The sequence below is a fragment of the Nannospalax galili genome, unplaced genomic scaffold, assembly GCF_000622305.1.
Source record: "Nannospalax galili isolate Female #2095 unplaced genomic scaffold, S.galili_v1.0 scaffold246, whole genome shotgun sequence".
NCBI lineage: Eukaryota > Metazoa > Chordata > Mammalia > Rodentia > Spalacidae > Nannospalax > Nannospalax galili.
The window spans coordinates 1,588,722-1,607,416 of record NW_008356327.1 but is presented as its reverse complement, the minus strand read 5'-3'; the positions used below and the strand labels follow the sequence as shown (position 1 = coordinate 1,607,416).

General features: G+C 38.2%; 1 protein-coding gene across 3 annotated transcripts in view; it reads right to left on the bottom strand.

Moving 5' to 3' along the window:
- Mzt1 (mitotic spindle organizing protein 1) overlaps window positions 1-18,695 on the bottom strand; it is a 33,976-nt gene that overhangs the window by 8,011 nt on the left and 7,270 nt on the right. The window contains exons 2-4 of one of the 3 annotated variants that reach the window (XR_003847220.1): window positions 16,267-16,412; window positions 10,061-10,450; window positions 6,915-8,745 (exon numbers count right to left, since the gene is read on the bottom strand). Coding sequence is in view for 2 of the 3 variants with exons in the window: in XM_008854547.3 (XP_008852769.1) it covers window positions 8,722-8,745; window positions 16,267-16,412 (170 nt within the window). In the remaining variant the exon portion in view is untranslated. Of the gene's footprint in view, window positions 1-6,914; window positions 8,746-10,060; window positions 10,451-16,266; window positions 16,413-18,695 lie in introns of those variants that run through there. The other 2 variants (XM_008854547.3, XM_008854545.3) reach the window with 2 other exon arrangements.

Sequence of the window (18,695 nt, the reverse complement as noted above, 5' to 3'; positions counted from 1 at the left end):
GGAGGTGCTTTTTCTTTCTTTTGGTTAACTGGGCTAGCGGTCTGTCAATCTTGTTTATCTTTTCAAAGAACCAGCTCTTGGATTCATTGATTCTTTGTATTGTTTTGTTTCTCTTTCATTAATTTGTGCTCTGATTTTTGTTATTTCTTCTTGTCTGCTGGGTTTGGGTTTCATTTATTGTTGCTTTTCAAGTGTCTTGAGTTGCAATGTTGTCATTTATTTGTGTTCTTTCTGCTTTTTAATGTAGGCATATAGAACTATAAACTTCCAAGGACTGCTTTCAACGTGTCCCAGAGGTTTTGTTGTGTTGTATTCTCTTTTTCATTTAGTTCCAGCAATACTTTCTATTTTTTTCTTAATTTTTCCTTTGACCCAGTTGTCATTTAGAAGTGTGTTGTTTAATCTCCATATGTTCATGTATTTACTATGGTTTCTTCCAGTGTTGATTTTAAGCTTTATTGCATTGTGGTCTGATAGAATGCATGGAATTATTTCAGTCTTTTTCTACTTGTTGAAGTTTGTTTTGTGCCCCAGTATATGGTCAATTTTGGAGAAGGTTCCATTGGGGCACTGAATAGAAAGTATATTCTTTGGTGCTTGGGTGGAACATTCAGTAGGTGTCTGTTAGGTCCATTTGATATATGGTATTGTTTACTTCAAATGCCTCTCTGTTAATTTTCTGTCCTGTTGACCTATCTAATGGAGACAATGGAGTATTGAAGTCCCCTATTATTAATGAGTTGGGATTAATCTGGGTCTTAAGTCCTGTAGTACTGTTTTTAATGGAGTTGGGAGCTCTACAGTTTGGTGTCTATATGTTCCTGATTGTAATATCTTCTTGGTTTATTGTTCCTTTGATCAGGATGAAGTGGCCCCCTTTATCTCTTCTGTTTACTTTTAATGTATATCAGATATTAGAATTGCAATGCCTGCTTTTTGTTAGTACCATTCGCTTGGTATATATATATTTTTTCCCATCCTTTCACCTTAAGGTAGTGCCTGTCCTTGAAAGTGAGATGAGTTTCTTGCAGACAACAAAAAGATGGGTTTTGTTTCTTAATTCATTCCACTAGTCATGTCTTTTGACTGGGGAGTTCAGTCCATTGACATTTAAAGTTATTAATAAAAGATGTGTATTGAATCCTGTCATTTTTTGTTTTCTGTTCACATTCTTGGATAGCTGTGCATTTACAGTTATACCTTTATTGAGTTTCTTTCCGTAACTCCTTGGGTATAGTCATTTCTTTCTTCAGCTCTTTCTTCAAGAACTCTCTGAAGGGCTGGTTTTGTGGACATGAATTCTTCCAGCCTATTTATGTCATGGAAGATTTTTCTTTCCCCTTTGACTATAATATACATTTTGACCGAGTAAAGTAATATGGGTTGGCATCTGTGGTCATCAAGAACTGGGAATACTTTGGTCCAGGCTCTTCTGGCTTTCATAGCTTGCACTGAGAAGTTAGCTGTAATCCTGATGTCCTTTATATGTGACTTGTTTTTCTTTGGCAGCTTTCAGTATTGTCTCTTTGTTCTGTGTGTTTAGTGTTTTCACTATGATGTGCCATGGAGAGTTTCTTTTCTGGTCCTATTTGGTGTTCTATATGCTTCTTGTATTTGTATGGGCATTTCTTTAATTTTGGAAAATTTTCTTCTACAAACCTGTTGAAGATCTGGTCCATATCATTATCTTAAGATTCTTCTTCTTCCTGTATGTCTATGATTTGTAAGTTTGGTCTTTTTATGGTGTCACACAATTTCTGCATATTCCATTCTTGTGTTTTCTTAAATTTTTCATAATCTTTGCTCGAGTGGTCTAATTCATCCATTTTGTCTTCCAGTCTTGATATTCTGCTTTTCATTTCATTCATCTATTGGTGGTTTTCTCCTGTAGTTTCTAATTGGCTGAGTGTTTCACTTCCTTCTTCATTTGAGACTGAGCATTCTTTAATATTTCTTTTCTGAATTCAGATTATCTCTATCTTCTTTCAGTTGTGTTTTCTTTAAATTCACTGAATTCTTTTATAATGTTTATAATTATTCTTTTGAGTTCCATGCTGTTATTTTTAGGTGGTTCTCACTGTAGTCCTCTAGAGGACTATTGGCACTTGGTGGAGATATATTATTTTGGTTTTTCACGTTATTTTTTTTCTCTGTGACTTTGACATGTGAATTTCTTTTGTAGTTTCTGATTCTTGTGTGAGACTCAAGCCTTCCTTTGTTGAGTTTAGGTCTGCTTCCTGCTTCTTTTTGTAAACTTTATGTGCCTTCGTGGGTTACTTGTTGGGCATGAAAACCTGGTTGGTTTACGCTTCAGGTTCTCTCTTGATTTTATGCTGGAGTGACCAAATTGTTTTCGTCTTCAGGAGTTCCCACAGAGGCCCAAGTCAAATGAGGATCAGATGCTCTCAGGCTTTCTCCTAAGGTCAGGATCCCTCCAGGAAAGATGCTGCCCTGAGGAATTTGAGGGCTGGACTCCCCTGGGAGCAGGGCCCAGGAAAGATGCTGGTCTCAGGAAGCTGGTGGCTGTGCCATCCAGGAATGCAAAGGAAGGTGTAGCCAGGAAGAGGCCCTGAGGGCTCCTGGGGACTAGTGGGAGGAACTGGGTTGTTCTGGATGCAAAGGATCAGAAAGCAGTAGGGACTCTGGGCCACGAGGTCAGTCCAGGGGTCTGGGGTGCCAAGACAAGAAATGGGCCAGTACCCAATCCAAGAGACACAAGGCAGGGGAGCTGGGAGGGTGAATGAGGCTGGAGGAGTCAAGGCTCAGTGGGCCCAAGGGACCCACCCAGGAAAAATGCTAGCACCCGGAAGCTGGTGGCTAAGCCACCCAGGGAAGCAAAGGTAGATAGGTGGTGGCAGGACCAGGCACAGAGGGCTCCTGGGTACCACAGGGAGGAACTGGGTTGGTCTGGATGCAAAGGATCAGGAAGCAGTGGGGACTCTGGGCTGAGAGCTCAGCCCCAGTGTCTTGGGGGCCAAGACAAGAAATGGGCCATACCCAGGCCAGGAGGAGAGATGGGGTGGGGGAGCTGGGAGGGTGAATTAGGCTGGGGGAGTCAAGGCGTGGTGGTAACCACTAGACTTACCCAGGAAGGATGCTGGCACCAGGAAGCTGGGGGCTGTACAGCTCAGGGGAAGAAAAGGGAGGTGGGGGCTGTGTTTATTTTTACACTCATGGCAAATAATGTTTTCCATTTTAGTAGCCATGTAATTTTTTTATTATTTATTTTTTATATATAAGTAAGTAGTTGCACCTGTGTCAAGCAATACCTGCAGAGGTCAGAAGAGGGCAACGGCTCCCTTGGAACTGGTGTTATGGACAGTGCTGGGAATTGAACCCTGGTTCTCTTCAAGAGCAGCCAGTGCTCTTAACCACTGAGCCACCTCTCCCATCCCCCATGTAAATTTTAATTAAAAAAAAATTTTATTTTGAGTTTTTAAAAAAGTGAACTTATCTAAAGAAAAATATTTATGAATACCAGTTTAGTGATGTCTTAGTTTCTTTTCCTATTGCTGTGATAAAATACACTGGCAAAAGCAACTTATAAGGGTTTACTTCAACTCACAGTCCAAGGTAACAGTGAATCACCACAGGGGAAGTCAGAGAGGCAGGAGTTGAGGTAACTGGTTATACTGCATCCACAGTAAAAAAGCAGAGAGCAAGAGATGAATGCTGGCGTGCTCAGCTCAAATCTTTCACTTAGTGCAGGTCCCTGCCACAATTAAGATGGGTCTTCCCACAGTTAGCTTAATGTATACCTCCCCTACAGGCATACCTACAGGCTTATCTCCCAAGTGATTCTAGACTGACAGCACTAACCAGCCCAAGTGGTATGAAAATGTGACCAAACAATGTCAAAATGAGGAGGCTGTAAGAAACGTGGACTTTGAAGGCACAGGTGAGGAAACAACGTGAAAACTCACACAGCACAATTGAAGATGTTGGGGTCTAGAGGTAAACACTCATGTACAAGTTTCCTAAATATCATGATCCATCTACCTTTCAAAATGTCCTATGATCTTGCAAGCAAGTCAGTTTTCACTGTTGCCCTTGTTTTGTGAGATTTATCAGACATCTTTAATTAACAAGAATTAAGGAAATTATGTCCCATTCCAGAGATGTTTCTTACTGAATAGTATGACACTGAAGTGGTATTTTATACTAGTGGTACTGAGGTTAAATCAGGAGACGTTTATTTAACTTTTATATTATTTGGATATCTCAATGTACAGTAGCCAGCAAATTCAAGTATAAGTCATAACTGTGACAATAAAATGGCCATTTGCTGGTAGGATAGACACTAAAACATTTAACAGATGGAAGTTTTCCAACATTACATTTGAAAGTGTAATTATTAGAACCTCCTAAAAGGCTTCTGATGTGACTCTCCAAATGTACATCTAACTTACTGCTTTTAGCTGTTACAGTAATAATGTGGACTGTGTTCATTGTAACAGGCCTGTATTTCCATTCTACTGGGGCCCCACGAGATACCTCAATATTTTGTTCTATTTTTTCTGAGCCTGCCATTTGGGACTGTAAAATGTACTTAAAAAACAAAACAAAACACACTTTAAATATTCTCACATATTAAATGCAAGCCCAACACAATTTCAATTGTCTTTGTTTTTAAATTAGTGCTGGATTCACGACCCACACTTCTGGAAAATGCTTTGGTTGCCCTCCCTTCCCTTCTTGGGTAGGATAGGGAAACCAGTATTGGTGACTGAACTTAGGGCCTACACATACTAAACAAATGCTTAACACAAGACACAGTTATGCCCAACCCCCCTCACCAGTCTCTCTTAAAATTTTGAGACAGGGTCTCTAAGTTGTCAGGGAGGCCTGGAACTCACAAAAGTAAATTAAGCAGGCCTTGAACTTGCCACCCTCCTGCTTTAGTCTCCCAAGTGACTAGGATTACAGGTTTGTGCCACCAGGCCCAGTTTATTTCTTTATACTGCCCTGATCAAAAGGGAGTAACATGGGATCTGCTGAAATGCTACAGAAATTCATGAACCAAGGTCAACAGCACACTCATCTGGATGGGGCAGCCAGGGACAGAAACATTTTGCAGTCTTGGTTCTCAACATCTACTTCTAGACTTTTACTGCCTTAGGCACCTGATGCCATCTTTTACTTTCTCCCATTTTAACTCCTTATCCCATGAGAGACACCCATAGAGAGTGGGCTCCCCATAAAGAGTGGGTGTCTCTCACCATAGAGATACCCACTGAGAAGTGGGCTCTCCAGCCAGCTTCTGGGATTCAAACCCTGGCTCTACCACTTCTATATTTAAGCTACTGTTTACTACTTTGTCCCTAGGTTTGTAATTAGACAAGAGCTGAAGCTACCTCTTGTAGTTGTGGAAGGCTAAGAATTAAACTATTTGATGTGTTCTAACACCAAGACTAGTACCTAGGTAGTAGTAATTTCTCAGTATAATTTTTCAATCATATGATAGATGCTGTTTTAGGCATCTAGTCTCCCCAGTCATTCCACCATGTATTTATTGTATACTAGACATTGATCTCCATCAATGAACAAAATCATGAAGTTTCTGTGTCTGTGTGGCTTTTTCAAGTACAGGCAGAAATTAATAAATAATCCCTAAACTGTACTCGAAAATGGCCACAAATGTTGTACAATGAAAAACAGACATGGATAAGGGGAAAAGGGTATATGGGGGGTCTGACAAGGCCAAAGCTTGATATATGCTAAAATCTTTTCTAAAATCTTTTAATTTTTTCAGGAAATTAGATTTCCACTCGGTTACCTAGGTTTAGAAATTCAATCACCTCAGTTTCTTTTCTGTTTCCTCCATAACCCTCACTAAATTCCAGGTTTTTTTGCTAATGTCTGGGATCTATCCTGATTTGAGCACTTAGGCCCAGGCTGCCGTCAGTGTATCCTCTCTAGTCTCTCCTTACTTACTCTAACCCATCCTTCTATTATGAGGTATGTGCCTAAAAGAACTGAAAAGTTGAACAGATACCTGTACCCAATGTTCATAGCAGCATTACTCAGGACAGCCCAAAGTTGCTGGTGAGTGAACAAAGAAAATGTAGCACATTCATACACTGGACATTACTGAGCTCTGACAAGAAAGAACTGACATATACTACATGGATGAATCTTGAAGACATTATGAAACAAGATAAAGCAAAGGACAGATACTATGTGATTCAGAATACAGGAGATACCTAAAATTCATGGACAGAATGTAGAAAAATGTTTGGTAGGGGTTAGAGGGAGAAAGGAATGAGGAATCATGTCATCAAACTGCTCAATTTAGGTTACTAAATCATAAATTTCATGTTGTTTCTTTTACTATAATAAAAAAATGGTTAATGAGGCGGAAACTGAATCTTTTTTTTTTGGGGGGGGGCGGTGTCTTTTTAACACAGGGTCTCCCTGTAGCCCCAGCTGGCCTGGACTTTTTAGGTCAGACCAGGCTGACCTAAATCTATCTCACAGCCTCCTGAGTGGTACTGGGATTAAAGGTGAGAACACCACACCTGGATTGAATTCTTAATCTTAATTGAATATTTGAAAACTGACATTTGACTCAGTTACTAGAAAATCTTTACATATATTTGGAGGCAACATGCAAATAAATTTTATAATGACCTTCTATGTAAAGAATAATCTTATTTGAAGCACTGAAAATCAATAAACTTATTTCAATTGTCAACTTTGTTTTAAAGCCTGAGGCAATAGTAAAATAACTATCTTCTCTCAGTATCAGGGGGAAAAAAATTCCATTTTATATCTCAAGCTTAATTTAAGATGTAAACTATACAACCTATCTTTAAAATGTTCATACACGGTAAGCACTTTAATATTTATAGACTATCTACAGAAACACATCTGAATTCACAGAAGCATATATTACATCAAAAGTGACATGCCAGTAACAGCAACATGATTTTATTTTTGTCATTGACAACATGCATGATACTGTAATTGTACCACTAGTTTCTTAAATATTACTTTAGTATTAATTAAAAATATGTTTACATTTAAGAAATGTGACACAATAAAGCAGTCTTCTGTAAACATAACCCTTTCTCAACATATTTCCCTACTATGTTTCATCCATAAGTAACTGAATCTACAAAATCATAAATAAAACTACTAACTCTAAATGTACAAATTTTGAAGTTTGAGAGAAGTACTGCCTTTGATTTTATAAATATCATGCAATATGCGCACTGCTTACCACCGGTCAAATGCTTATTATGAGCGCTTACTGTCTCCCCGCTTGTTCTGCCAAAGACATTACTGGGTAAAGATGATGGCATTAAAAAAATCAAAATAGCCAAAAGTCAAGATTTCCTTTTGAGATAGGGTCTCACTGTGTTGCCTATATAGCCCAAGCTGGCCTTGAACTCATGATTCTTCTACCTCAGCTTCCTGAGTGGCAGGGATTACTGATCAACAGCTGAGATTGCTTTAAAAACAGCAGAGAAGGTGGCTATTTGAATATTATTACATCTTATAAAACATTTCAGCTTGTGTGAACAAATAATACTACAGAAGAGTGAATGCTTATACTGTTATTTAAATGGCATCAGACAAAGTTAAAATTTAAGAAACAATAAAATCAGATTAAATCCATATTAGCCTTACAAAAAGAAAATTTTACTGAGATTCTGTAATAAAAACTGAACCAATGAGCTATGGAAAATTTTCTTGAATTTATTTTTGAATCATCATGTTAAAGAGTTAAAATGTTAATGGTAAAAATAATGACATATAAAATTATTCTGGAAAGTCATACTTAAAATTCCTGATACACATTTCATTAGTTTTTAATAGGTAAAAATCCTTACTTCTTCAGAAGCTATTATGAATCTGTTGAAACACACTACCTATGCGATGATTAAATAGCCACTCAAGATTTATTCCGTAATCATTACCCATTTCTTTCATGTAAGAAAAGTAAAAAGGAATTTTGCAGGTTGGCTGTTTCATTTTATACATAATTTTTTAGGCCTTTATAGGGTATAAAATTTAGGAAGGAAAATAATATTAGATTTTAAAAGTTCAAACTACAAATAATACTAAGCTAAGCCCTAACATGACTTTTAAAATCTAAGTTTCTAGAAGTTTTAATTTTTAGTCAATACAAAAATGATCCGTTTTATACTTTTAACTGCCCCAAAACTGCTTACAAAACTAAACAGCCTCTGTTGAGATTAGAAACACAATGGGAATCTAAATAAAAATTCACAAATGGCAGCTGAATCCTGTCAACTTTCAGCCCAATGCAACATAAATCCATAGTTATTCATAAATAATTTAAAATTAACGTTTATAATGGAAATGTCAACAAGTCATAACTACTATACATCTCTCCTGATGGGTTCCACTAACTTCAACCATGCACAGCAGATGTGCCTATCAGATAGACAAGACTGCTCAGAAAATTAAAGCTATCAGAGCTATAAATAAGGAATACATAAATGAGAACACAGCAATGTCAAAGCTTACTGGGGCCATTAACAAAAAACTGGGATTCAATGTAATATAACTGATAGTCCTCTCTTAAGCTACTTTGTGCTGATCTGTAAAGCTATGGTTTTTTAAGTCTTTTCAAAAATTTTCTTTTCAGCAACATTTTCTACACTGCAAGTAGTTATTTCAGTATACATCCTTGACTACAATGCAATCTTCCCTGCAGAACTTGACACATCTCATCAGGACTTCTGCAGAAAGTCAGCTTGTCGTATTTTCAGCAGCCTAGAACAAGACAGTAAGACTCATTATTGAAAAAGCCACAGTGAGAGACATACCATGGAGATAAATTTGTCAACACTACACTGTATTTAACAAACAGCTATTCCCCCATATGACTGAATTATTTTAATTGAAAAAGTATAATGAGACTTCATTTTGTTGTGTATCAAATGTTACAGAAAATTTGTAAGAAAAAAACAAAACCAGTAGTCATATCACCTTAATAAATAGCCCACATAAAAATATATTGCTTCTTGAAGAATTAACATATAATTTTGTTTTTCCAAGACCTTAGTTTATCTCCTATGTTTTATTGTAGTGCAAAATCAGAAAAACGAGGAAGACATTTGAAGCAACAAGGTAGCAACACCCGGAGCAAAACAGGAAGAGTAAGCATCTAACTCTTGTTTCACCTGTACCCCCAACTACTAAGCTCATTGGAGGACTCTAAAGATCAACAATTATTCGATATGCCTATCTAGAAAGACTTAAAAGAAAAAACACATGCCAGCTCTTAGGAGGCTGAGTCAGAAAAGAAGGGGCTTGAGGTCACATTCAGCTTGGGCTCCATAGGGAAGAGACCCTGTTTCAAGAAATCAGGAACAAGGGGCTGGAGAGATGGCTCAGCAGTTAAGAACACTGACTGTTCTTGCAGAAGACCCGGGTTCGAATCCCAGCACCCACATGGCAGCTATCAACTGTCCGTAACTCCAGTTCCAGGATATCCGACAGCCTCTTCTGACCTCCATGGGCACCGCACAATACAAGTGCACTTACCTACATGCAAGCAATACACGCATACACATAAAATAAAAATAAAAATAAAAAAGAAATCAGGAACAAAACAAAGACTTAATGCCAATATTAAAATGACTAATTTAATTAGAAATCTATGCTAGATTTTTAAATGCACTTATATTTCTACAATGAAATTTGCTTTTATTTTGGTTCTTTCATGAAAATCATGCAAAATAATGAGAAAATTATAAATAATGTAATCTGAAATAAAGTTAAACTTTTTCTTTGCAGCCAATAGTACTGACTTTACAGACATATTTAGTTAGCCTTCTTTCCTCTGGACTAGTCACACAAGAGAGTGAGAACATAGCTTTAAAAAAAAAAATCCCACTGTTCTAAGAAATTTTTGCTTTTTTCCCTTGTAGGCTTTTATGTTCACTTTATCTACATACCCATAATGCACTCTGTCATTTTCCTGCCCATTCTTAGTATTATATCAAAGAAGTCTTAAAATTACACAGTTTGGTTTCAAATCAAAATGACTTAATCGAAAAATGCTATTCATTTTGTACCAACTCACTTTTGTATCACTGCAGAGGTTCTCTACCAGACAGACAACGAAACAAGCATTTTCACTGTAAGTAATGTATCATCACTATAAAAATGTAGAACTTTCTATCTGGAAGGGTAACAATAACATTCTGGAGACTTGTATCAGATCACCACTAAACCCCCCAAAATTTGAAAGGAAAGCCCTGAGAAAAATCAACATTTGGTAGTCCTCTTCTCTTCCAAACTTCTCTTTTCAGTGAAAGTGATTATTTCCTTTCCTTGGGTGAGGGGATTGGGAGATGAAAATCATTTAGTTCTCTATTCCTTTCTAAGTTCAAATTCTGCTCCCCCAGCATCCTCAAGCTGCAGGCCTTTCACATCACAGATGAACTAGGGTATTAGTGACAGTACAGGACACCTAGAAGAAAAAGGTGAAGGTTCAGTCCCTAGAGTGTATCAATAATAGTATAATTCAAGCCACTTTGTTGCTAAACAGAAGATGCTAAAAGGTAGCTTTTGTCCACAACTTCTCAAATCGCAATATATGTTTTTACACATGAACACTAGCACTAGAAATATAATACAGAAATTCAGTATCAATAAAGACTCATTCATAAAATGCCGTCAATTAACAGTCCTGTTTTGTAGTCTTGCCATGTTTAACATAAGGTAGCCCATGTACTGCTGTGAAGGAGCTAATCAAACTGGAGCGACACATTGCTAGATACTTTTACTATAAAGGATTTAAACACTGTCATTTGAAAATTCAAGAAAAAGAAAGGTAAAACTAGGATGGCTTTGAATTCACATAAATCCACCTGTCTCTGCCTTCCAAGAGCTGGGATTAAAAGTGTGTGCCATCATGCCCAGCTCCCGGATTTATATTTTACACATTCTACAATGCGGACAGTAAGTACTATACAATTAAACTCTAAATGTTAGGAGGTCTATGTAAAAATAGTAGAATGCAGTAGAAACAGATTCTCTTTAGCCTTATTTTAATGCAAAAAGAAAATATGGTAAAAAAAAATTCACTAGCAGCAATGAAAGAAAGAGCAAGCAACATACTCAATGCTTGCCAAAGTCTGTAAAGAGCTAGTCAAGGAAGGTGAGTGGCTCAGCGCAGCTCTGGAAAACCAACTGTGCACCCCAGAGTAGCAGTTAAGCAAGAATAGACTCTACTTAAAGGAGAAGCAAGCTGGAAGATCTTTTTATATAGTTAAGTCAAATTAACCATGTTTTTAATTTCAAAATAGCACGGTATTATCTAACAGGATGGTTGCCAAATATCTTGGGTGATTATGAGTGACTACTTTTGTTGTTTCATTCTCTGAATCTTCTGTTTTAAGTATCTTAGTATCATAAGTGTGATTTTTATAAAAATTGTATAGACTATATAATTATGCTAAAAGAAATTTTTAAAAGTTCCAAGTGACATTTCTTCTTAGCTAGAAACTTTCCTCCCTAGTTCTACTGGCTTACTGGCTTAGCTAATGGGCAAATGTACCTTAAAGGATTTGTGTAAGAGAATCATTTTCCACCCAAATGGCCAACCATTTCTGATTTTGTCAATCTTAATTACTGATTCGGCCTTCCACCTCATCATAATCCATAACAAGAATGCTCAAAGTTGGAAAGTTACGTCTAACAGGGGTTTCTGAAGCTCCTATCCTAATGCATATACTAGGTTATATACTGTCTAAGAAAATGCTACGCCAAGAATAAAAGTCTGTTTCCTAGAGTTAGCTGCACACTCAAGTTCACTGTGGCCATATCCATAGTAGTCAAATTAGGAAATCAGCCTAGGTACTCATGAACAGATGTGACAAGTACATGCATACACCACATGCACACACACACACGTTTTACTCAGTTATAGAAAGAAGGAAATCATGTCATTTTCAAGAAAGTGGGATGGGACTGAAGATTATCAGATTAAGTGAAGTAAACCAGTTTCACAAAGACAAATTACCACATGCTTTCCCTCACAGGTGGAAGGTGGGGTGGAAAAAGGACAAGAAACTAACAGAGGGAGTACTAAGAATGAAGAAAGGGATGGGGGGAGGGAGTAGAAGGGAGAGCAGCAGAGGGGATGAGCTTGATATAGTACATAGTATGTTTTTATGGAAACATCACAATGAAGCACTGTACAAAAAAATACATGCTAACAAAGAAGAAAAACACACTACGCCAACTCTGCTTTGACCATAACCTGCCTCCGCTGGGTCTGTATATTCCCTTATAGATCTCATATTCTTGTACATTAGGAAAACCCATTTTGCCTATTCTCTTTCAAACTTGAACATAATGCAACATAAATTCTTATAGTTGTAGATATATTTTCAAAAATCTACTACAGGTGGCTAGGCATGGTGGTGCAAGCTTTTAATCTGAGTATTTGGGAGGTAGAGGTAGGTGGATCTCTGTGAGATAGAGGCCAGCCTGATATACACAAATCAGTTTCAGGACAGCTGAGGCATAGGGAGATCCTGTTTCAAAGAAAATTAAAAACAAAAAACACAACACCCAAAACCAAACAAATAAAAAAACTGACTAGACTTTAGGAAGACATTGGTCAAAGATTCTAGTTTCTTTTTATTTTTCAACAGAATTATCAGAGAACACTCCCCTGCATAACCCAAAGATTTTTCATTTCCCAAAACCACTGCATCCCTTTCTATACAGCTGGCTACATATCCTTTGTCAAGCACTTAACCATAAATTAGTTGGATTAAAGTTATAAGGTTCAATTTCCTCAGCAGCACGTAGTAGCAGTACCTGTCACCGTGTGACTATGGGTAATAATGCCAGTACAATCTGAGCCTATGGCTACTGTAGCACAAGGAAAGCACTCATTTAACTATTACTCATTCTTACTCTTCAGTTATTTTTCTTCCTGCTACAAAAGTCATAAATGTTTAGAAAGGAGGGATGATGAAGAAAAACAGGTAAGTGAGGTGAAAGCCTACCTACAAAAGACTCTGGACAAAACCCTGTGAAAATACATTCAGAAATGCAAGAAATGAGAACCCAGGCAGGCCCCTTGGTGACATAATGCTTGAAATTGAGAAGCTCCCAATAAAGAACACCAACAAACATAAAACAAAGGAAACTCACATGCCACTGGTGGAAATGCAAAACAGGACAACTATTTTGGGAACGTTTGGCATTATATTTATTAAGTTGAAGACACACATCACCTATTGCCCAGTAGTTTTACTTTTTACACAGACCTAATAGAGATGCACACACACAAGCATCAAGAGACATGGGCTACAGTATTGAAATCATTGTTAGAACGGCCTTATGCTGAAAACAACCCAGTATCAAGTCACAGTAGAAAGGATAAACAAATTGTGGTATATTTATACAATGAAACTTATTTCAGAGAAAAGGAACACATTACTACTAAAAACAACATAAGTGGACATCACAGACAATACTAAATGAAAGAATTCAGCAAAAATATTATTCTATGATTCCATTTTTATGCAGCTCAAAACTTTTACAAAATTAAAATGGTGTTTAGTGATCCTTGTCAACACTAGGTGTCTTCCACAGTTGCTTTCTACCTTATTTTTTGAGACCGGGTCTCTCATGGAACCTGGAGTTAAAAGTCTAGACTGACTGCTCACCAAACCTTAGGGAATCAACGGGTCTCCAGCTCCCCAGCTATGGTAATAGAGGCCTGTATGAGCCTTAGCTTTTCATGTCGATACTGGGATCAAACTTACGTTTTCATGCTTGCATGACAAGCATTTCACTGACTGAACCATCTTCCCAGCCCCTTGTGTGAATCTTTATAATAATAAATGTTTGCTCTGTAAATATATTTTCTTACTTTCTGTGTTAGGTTTAACAACTAAAGGGTATTAAAATGAAAAATGTCAAAAATTTGTAACTCTTTAGCAAACAACAATCTGAAAAATGAGCAACTTACATAATTTCATAGTCCCATATTTTCAGTGATAAGAACTATAGAAAGTAAGTCATTTTGTTGCTGGACAACTTTAATAGCTTGAACTTTTACTACTCATAGCTAATGCTATATAAACATGGAAATAAAATCAGCAGAGATTTAAAATCAGAATGTGAGCAAGAGAGGAAGCACGATACTTTCCCTGTTCTCATCTTAGCAACTAAAAGATGGTTAGTTTTAATTTGGAAAATTCTGGGCTCTTGGTGGCAACAGCAGCCTTGTGACCTCTGCATCACTCCTCACTTACTTTCCCCCTTTATTGAAAGCTAACTATGCTACAGCAAATAGTTTCTCAGTTTCCAGCTTGTAGAATTTCCATAATCTGACAGTTTGCCTTCATTTCCTCCTGTCTTCTGTGTCCAAGCTGGCAGGGTTTGTTCTGAAAGGGCTGACTGGGACTATCACATATATAATCTCTTCACAAAAGGTTAGCTAGCCACCTTCTTGATCTGTCTTTAAAGTATGCAGTCCAGACAGACAAGAATGTCCCAAATCAAGTGCTAGCTCCTTTTTTTAGTGGTTCCTCCTCAGCTCTATTCTTCTCAGACTTTGTTTTAAGTAGGGAAGAGAAACCAAGCCACACCTTCCACACTTACCTTGGACATTTCCTCAGCTAAATACTTGAGGTTATCACTTACATATTATATTTTCCATTCAATAATAGAACATAATTCAGTTCTGTCACTTTAACAAACAAGGACTTCTTTTTAAAAATATTTTATTTATTATTTTTATTTTATGTGTGTGTATTGCCTGCATATAGGTTAAGTGCATCCATGTCATGCAATGCCAGTGGAGGACAGAAGAGGCTATCTGATCCCTGGAACTGGAGTTACGGATAGTTGTTAGCTGCCATGTGGGTGCTGGGATTCGAACCCAGGTCTTCTGCAAGAACCACCAGTATTCTTAACCACTGAGCCATCTCTCTAGCCCCAGCAAGGACAATTTCTTTCAGTGTCCAATGCACATTCTGTGTCTGAGATTTCACTAGAAGTACTTTTTAACATTCTGCTTTCCAGCAACATTCTCCTCTTAATGATGTATGTATGTATTCTCTGAAATAAGTGACGCTTTCTCTACAGTTTACCTCTGCACATTCACCAAGCACCTTTAATGCTCACAGTTCTGCCAACAGCCTCTTAAAGGCAATCTAAGCCTTTCCTATTAAGCACTTTAGGATTTTCCAATCTCAGCTGGGCATGGTGCTGTATACCTTTAATCCCACCGCTCCAGAGGCAAAGGCAGGTGAGATAGAGGCCAGCCTCCAACATAGGGAGTTCCAGGACAGCTGGAGCTATAGGGAGACCCTGTCTAAAACAACAAAAAAAGACAAACAAAAACCTTTCTAATCTCTATCAACTATCCAATATCCAACACTTTAAAGTATTGTTGTAGTAGCACCCTCCTTCCTAGTACTAAAGCCTGGAGTTCCAGGGGTACCATTGTAAGGTGCCATTAAACTTGGTAGCTTAAACAGAAGAAATTCATTTTTTTCATGGTTCTAGAGGCCAGAAATCCCAAATCTAAGTGTTAGCTAAGCCTTGCCCTCCCTGAAGGCTGTGGGGGCAGGGTCCTTCTTTGCCTACTCCTAGCTTGGTGCCCTGTAGATTTCCATGTCTCTGCCTGTCACCAAATAGCTGCCTCTGCCTGTCTTCACATGGTGGTGCTTCTGTTTATCTCTATTCAAATTTTGCTTATCAGACACCAATCATAGGATTAGAAACTACCCTAATTCAGTCTGAACTCACCTTAATTTGATAACACATGCAAGACATAGTTTCCAAATATAATTTTATACACACACACACACACACACACACACACACAGCACCAGGGATTAGGACTTGAACTTACCTTTTTTGGGACAGATGTAATTCTACTCAAAATAGAAAAATTCTAAAAAAGAAATTCCTAAGAAAGGACAACATAGCTTGTCACAGTAATTTTTGTGATCTGAACACATGCTACAAAACTTCTAGTCTTCAGAATTTTTCCTGATGGCATTAGAAACTGGTTTAACTCTGTCTAAATAGGATCTTTCACATAGCTTTGTTAATCATTTCTTGATTAACAAAGTATTGTTAGTCAATACTTTTTTTGGGGGTGGGGGGTAAGTGAGGAGGACAGTATCTCATTATGTAGACCAGGCTGGCCATGACCTCACAGAGAAAGGTTTGTGCTACCATGCCCAGATTTTGTTAGTCATTTCTAAATACAGTACTTTTATTTGTAACAAACTAGTACAGATCTCTGACCTTTAGTGCTTCAGTAGCCTTTCGAAGTTCCTTAATAACAGATGACAAAGCTTCTGGGTTAATTCCTTGTTCACAAAGCCGTACACAAATAGACAGAGTTTCCATATCTAAACCAGTATTCAAAATTCTTGAAATCTCAAGCAGAACTGAAAAAGACATAAAGAAAACCTTTTAAAAAGCTTTTAAAACCTAAAACTATGCATGTAGCATTTCTGCTTTGAATTCATTTTTACTACACAGTTTCAAGGAATTAGCACATTTTAAAATGAACTTAGAAATCAGTGTGCAAACTGTCTTGCTTCTTGGTTTATTTATTTTTTACATTTATTTGTTTATTTATTTATTTATTTACTTGTGTGTATATGTGTATATGGGCACACAGGTGCCATGGTGCATCCATGGAGGGCAGAGGACAACTTGCAGAGTCGGTCCTCTCCTTCCACAGTGTGGGTCCTGAGGATCAAACTCAGGTCTTCAGGCTTGGTGGCATGCACCCTTATCCACTGAGCCACATCACCAATCCTGCTTCTCAGTTTAAAACTTAAACTTACAACCTTCTTTTATAGAACTGCATTTTAGATCTTGGAATATACCCTAGTACACATTTACTATCAAGATTGTTCTCAACATTTCCTTTTTAAAAAAGATACTTCTGATGCGACTTAATTAGCTGCATAACATACCTTTTCACAGACATACCATGACAGTGTATCTGTATGCAGTAAATTTTATTTCAAGACAAATTCTAAAAGAACTGCTTAGTCGAGGCCTTCACAGACAGCCTGAGAGTGGCTACTCTGGCCTCTGTCTGGCTTAGATGCTGGACAGCTCAGCAGACCACCTAAAAGTGCCTGGATCGGGCCTCCACACGTGGTGTAGATGAAATCCCACTCAAACTGGCCAACAGCTCACATAAAACAGATGACGCAGAGACCCAAAAGTTCAGTGCCTTGCCACAGCAGGAGGAAGACCATCCCACATCTACCACACCTCAGAGACTTTTGCAGAAGAGGATGGCAGAAAGAATGTAGGAGCCTGAGGAAGGGTGGTGTTAACTGGAAGTGTCTTCCAACCACTATACCCACAAGCTATAGTAATGCCTCCTTCCCACTCTCATCAAGGAGTCGAGGGGGAAGTCAGCTACCTCTCCCACCCAATCAGTCAACCTTAGGTGCTTGTGGGGGAGGGGGCAAAGGAAGCCGAAAACACCAAGAGGCACCTGTCTCACAATTTTGTGTGGCTGCTGGGAGGTCGGTCACAGGATCTGTATTTGAGTATGGGCTTTACAGGCATCCATAAATGTGGGGCACCCACTCTTCTGTAAAGAAACCACTATGCTAAGCTCTGTTTAAAACAAAACAAAACAAAAAACTGCTCAGTCTGTCATGGAAGAAGGAGTGGGAAGATTTTTAAGGAGTGGTAAGGGCCAGAGGCTGAGGACGACTGGGCCACACCAGTGCCTTCTGGACATGACAGGACCACTGTACTCATGAACTCACAGCAGCTGTGGTTGTCTGCATGAGATGAAGCATACCAGAATTTGGGCATGGAGTGGAAAAGGTTCTGGGCAAAGTAGTGTCAGTTTTCTTTAAGGGTGAGACTCCCTGGTATGTCCACCATCCACCAGTAAATAGCTCCATATGGGTATATGGGCAGCACAGATTTGATTTGGTGAGTCATTAAAATAAAAAAGGGGGAGATGATGTGAAGTTGGGTGGCATAAAAACAGGCACTAAGTTGATAGGGGCTGGTGAGATAGGGGGTTGTTTCAGCTTACATTATAGTACTTCACTGGAGAAAGCCAAGGTAGGAACTAGAGATAAGAACTGAAGCAGGGGCCATGGAGGAACATCGCTTACAGGCTTGCTCAGCTAGCTTTAAAAAAAATGTTTATTTATTATTTTTTATTATTTTTGTGTATGAGTATATTGCCTATATGTATGCAAATACACCTACCCAGGCTGTTCAATGACTGAGGGGGTCAGAAGAGGGCATTGGATTCCCTGGAACCGGAGCTAGGGAAAGTTGTTAGCTGCCATGTGGATGCTCTGAAAGAACAGCCATCTCTCCAGTCTAACAGCTAGCCTTCTCATACTGCTCAGGCCTACCTGCTTAGGGATGACACCACCACAGAGGGGCTGGGCTCCCCCTGTATCAATTAGCAATGAAGAAAATACCTCATAGACATGCCAATCCAATGGAGGCAATCTCTCAATTGAAGTTCCCTCTTCCAAGTGACTCTAGTTTGTGTCAAGTTGACAAAAAACTAACCAACAAAGGGGTGGATCTGGGAGGAGTTAGGATAAGACATGGGAATGAATATAACCAAAATACATTGTGTGAAATTCTTAAGAACTGACAAAAATATTTTGTATTTTAGAGAAACTAGTCAGTAAGCAATATAAATATCTAAAGCCTTAGAAGCTTTT